Here is a 4,732-nt window from a genome sequence, read left to right on the forward strand (position 1 = left end):
CCTTCCCCCCCCCACCTTCCGCCACAACCAATTTACCAGCTGGATGCAGCTCTGCAAGCTGCTGGGCTGTGCTCCTCACTGCCTGTGTGCTGCACTGAGGCTGCATGCATGCACAGAGCATTTATTGGCCACATCAGGCAAAAAAAAAGCCAAATTTCCTTTACATTGGTTCAATATTGGATCAGCACCAATATATCAGTGCACCTCTAGATAAAACATGGGGTCAATGACAATTTACAAGTCTCCAGCTACTGTTGTAAGCAATGAGATAGAAGTGCAGGAGTGCATACGTTACCACACACCATCCACATGCACTGTAGCTTCAGATGTTTGCCCACCACATTAGCTTAGGACAACCAGTCTCCTATGTGTGGTCTTACATCAAAGAAGCATATGCTATTTATTAAGGGTGAGAAGCAAAGAGTTTTAGGGTGAGATCTTCAAGTGGGTCAACTATGTTGGTTCAGTAAGAGTCACCCTAAGAAATTCTTGCCCCCTCAATTTCTGGACCAGTCACAGCTCTTTTACGTCGCCATTTAAAGTGTTACATATTAGACATGGTGAAGACAAGTCCAGTCCAGTCTCCATTACAAAAAAAACAACACACAAAAACTCATCTCGCCCACCAACAACTATAAAAAAAGAGAAAGGGAAATTCTCCTGTCCTTTAGGGAATGGGTCTTGTTAAGTTTTTAGGATATGCCAAGATTAAGAATGAAAGGCCTGCATACCAGCTGTATATCCACATTAATGAACATCCAATATCTCCAGAAGAAACAGCGGATGGAGTACAACCAGCCTGCCTAAATTTACTTCTACGAAGGAGGGAGAGGAGGGTAGCAGAGAACACAGAAGAAATCTGGCTTCACCTCCCACCTTTCTAAAGTAGAACTCCTCAGCAGGCTGCTCTTTGCCAACCTGCTTTCTCCACACATTTGTGACAATAGATGGGCCTCTTGCCAAGCACTCTACTTTGCATTCTTTCCACACTGCTTTTCAAAAAAATAGCAGAAGCTTAAGAATACCACAGCCCACAAATGGCAACAGACAGTGGAGCTGACCAAGGGAAGGACACAGTTTATGAAATATAGAAGCCTAGGCTCCCCAAGGTTTGTACCCTTGAGTACAAGTCCCACTGTCATCTGTGATGAAAAAAATTCCACCTGAAGGACCCTAAATATGGGGCCAAGGAGCTTAAGAAAAAATTAGTTACGTAATCTTGCAGTGTACATCCAGGGAGGACTTCATGGGCAGAGTCAATATCTATTTCCCCCTATTTAAGTAATGGATTGACTTCAGAAGGTGGGATTTTCAAGTTTCACATATATGTCCTATTTATTACATGAAAACCATGCCACTAAACACACAAAATAAACTGAAACACTAAAAATCCCCTGCTTTTGGTGTAGAACAGAGGTAGGTGACTGCTTGGGGGAGGGGCCGGTGCTGCACTGCCACAACAAGGATCGGACCCTTTGCAACTCCCCTGCTGTCTGCCCATGGCATGCCAACATCTTACAAGACGGGTTGTGTGCGTTTTTAGCACTCTGTCCAAAACACTGCCAACCCGCGGTCTAGATGTTAACTGAAAAGTAGCATTGTTAACTAACTACTATCCAGCAATATTATTCTGATTGTGAGAGCATCATTGTAGAAGAGCCACACCACTAACCAGACTTTTAATCCTCTAGTCCTGTTCTCCTGCATTAAGGGCTTCAGAAATAGATTTGCATTACAAAAACATTTTCTTTACACTACAGTGCAAGAGTAGGGGGGGGGAGTGGTGTTAATTCTGCAGAGGTCCCCACTCCCCCGCCACACACACACACACCCCCTTAAAATGTCAACAAAACAGAAGTGAATTTGGTTCCTGGGTCTGGAGCTTAAAAAAAAAAAAGAGAAGAGCTGAAGAAGTCAGAAAGAATTAGCCAGTACAGCTGCTGACTCACCTGTAAGAACATATTCCCACCTAGCAACAAAGTTTAGCTTGAGGCCCCCCCACCATAAACACACACACATGCAGTCACAGGGAGAAGCGACAGAAGAATGGGACATGTGAAGTAGATGAGTTTAAAAGCCTCAATCTTTGTGTCTCAGTTACAAACAAACAAACAAACCAACCAACCAACGCCCTTGAGGATCCCAAATAATATCGTTAGAAGAAAAGAGTTAAGCTATGTAGCAAGCATTCTAGATAGCCAAATACCAGGGATTTGAGCAAGTCAGTTGTGTTAGTGGCAAATGAAGTAAAGTATTGAATTATGCCAGTGCCAGACTCCTGTTAATTACCCCATCATGCTGAGCCTGTAGCTAAGATTATGCAGAAATTGCGCCCACCTCAAAACCTAGGTTCATCACAGCTTTAGTCTTCCAGCCATTAGTGACAGCACCCATGTGGGTGCTGGATTCTACACTACATTCTAACAATAACCACATATAATAGCACATTTAAAGGATTTCCTTACTTTTTCTGATGCTGTTGCGATTCTTGTTCCCTGAAGGTTTAAAGCTATACAGCTCAAAACTCCCTCATGAGCTGGTATGTCTACAGGAGGCTTTTCTGTGTTAGCCAGATCCACTATCTGCACATGCCCAGTATGTGTTCCAGGGAATGCAAGGAGGGAATTATTACTATTTGGACAAAGGACACAAAGGCCTGGAAAAAGAGAGAGGGCAATTTATTTTCAAAGCCCTAAACATGAACGAGCTTGAATAAATATAAAGGACTGGATTTCTTAAGACTTATCCAAGAGCATTTGATGGTTGCTGCCATCCCAAAGTAATTATCCAGCCAGAAGTGTAATGCACAGGTGTAGGGGGTTGATGCTTGGATTTTTCTTTTTAAATGGATGTAGTGAGTTAAGACATCAACTTGGTCTCTGAGACAGCAGCTTATTCCAAAAGTACAAACAAGCTAGTTCACATTTGTCCAATAATCTGGACATTTTCAAAAAAGTTGTAAAGTTGGGGGGAGGGGTGCTTTTTTTTAAGTCTGAATAAGAATTATACAAAAGAGTCTGGGAAGCTTTTGCTTTGCTGAGAGCATAGCAGAAATATTTTTAGAAAAACAATGAATTTGGGAGGGGATTTACAGAAGTGCAGGACTGAAGTTCAGCCACGTAATAAGACTGATGGCCAAAAGCTGAAGCTTAAGATGTTGCAAGTTAACATTCAATTTTTTGGCTCCCTCAAGCTCCAAACTATTTACTGAAATGGGACCATCGCACCTCTTCTGAACGTAAGTCACTAGATCTGGTGACCAACCTGCTGCAGTTAACACCAACTATATGGCAAATGTACTACTAGCACACTAGTTAAAAGATTTCTCTCCTATCCTCCCTGAGCCAATACCCATTTAATATTCATACACAAGGGACAGGATGCATTTCATCTAGAAAGCTCAGCAGCAATTTAAAGAGTAATTACTTCTTCAAAACGGAGCGAGAGCGAGCAAGCTACAGACAATACTAGTCTTATTAAGAGACTAAAAAGACTGGAATACTATTAATAACTGGTAACTTAATTTGCATCCTGGCTTGTTTGATTCTAACCCAGAATGACAAAGTTTACAGAGCACATATTTGTAACTTCACTAGTTTTGCATTAAAAAAAAAGTGCTACTCCCATCTTGTTTTGAGAAGTTAAGCTTATGGCAAAGCAGAGTCAATGAAAAGCTGTCTTATACCATAATGCTTTAGAACAATCCGTGGCTTGCATTTAGCATTAAAAGCACACAGAACTCAACTTATGAGTTAAGTAAGTAGCATCAAGTGGGAGACAAGATTTATAAGGCCAAAGTAATAGGATGGGGGCAAGAAAGTAGTCAAGTACACAACTAACCTTTAGGGTTGTAGCAAGTTTCAAAGACGTGCAACTGGTGGGGATTGTGTGTGAATGTGAAAACCTTTATCATAGAGTCCAAGACTACCACAATCCTGCAACAGAAAAACAAAAATGCTAATGTCTTCTCAATCAAGACCAGGACAACAGAGAAATGGGGACATGTTTCAAGTACGAATATCATTAGTTCATTTCTACAGCTGTTTCTGCCTATAAAAAGGCAAATTTTGTTTTGCTCTATAAACTCCCACCCTCCTAAGCAGCAATAACCAAGAGTCCTGCAAGACTGCTTTAACCCACAGCTGTGACATCTAACAAAGCAAATTGGTTCCAGCTGTTTAGATGCTGGAACACGTTCTTCCCATATAGGAGGCAGCAGGAACTCCTTTAACACTCTCCTGTACAGAGCAAAAGTAGAAAACATCAGAAACTGCCACATGAGAACACCTCCCCCTTAGGGTCTCAAAGTCCAGCATACTTTAGATGTGATGCACTGTCCTTCATGCTTGTTCAAAGCCCAAGTTTACATGAGTTTAATTGCCAACATAGGACTTTAAGAGTTTCTTTCCAAGAACAGTGGAGAATTTTTACAAACAACTATATGCACTGCAAGTCAGTCATGCATTTGGTATGAGTTTTCATATCACACCTACCTATCTCTTCGCAATTTAACCGCTTTGACTTCTGTAGAAAATTCTATTTCAATGACAGTCTTCTTTTTCAGATCATCCCAGATCATCACTAAAACGGCAGAAAAATCCCATTGGCACACCCGTGATTTTTGGTAAAACACGATATTTTATGCTCAGAAACCAATGTAATCAGTAATGAATAATTTCACAATAAAACTTGGGTATTGGATGAATTGGATTTTTTGGGGCTGCACATAAGA

At 41.2% G+C, this 4,732-nt stretch overlaps 1 protein-coding gene across 1 annotated transcript in view; it reads right to left on the minus strand.

The window, feature by feature from the left end:
• WDR45B (WD repeat domain 45B) overlaps positions 1-4,732 on the minus strand; it is a 21,790-nt gene that overhangs the window by 6,541 nt on the left and 10,517 nt on the right. The window contains exons 4-6 of the mRNA XM_019542707.1: positions 4,494-4,581; positions 3,841-3,935; positions 2,466-2,656 (exon numbers count right to left, since the gene is read on the minus strand). Of these exons, the coding sequence (XP_019398252.1) occupies positions 2,466-2,656; positions 3,841-3,935; positions 4,494-4,581 (374 nt within the window). The remainder of the gene's footprint in view (positions 1-2,465; positions 2,657-3,840; positions 3,936-4,493; positions 4,582-4,732) is intronic.

The sequence above is a fragment of the Crocodylus porosus genome, unplaced genomic scaffold, assembly GCF_001723895.1.
Source record: "Crocodylus porosus isolate Cpor-Errol unplaced genomic scaffold, CroPor_comp1, whole genome shotgun sequence".
In the NCBI taxonomy this organism is placed as follows: domain Eukaryota; kingdom Metazoa; phylum Chordata; order Crocodylia; family Crocodylidae; genus Crocodylus; species Crocodylus porosus.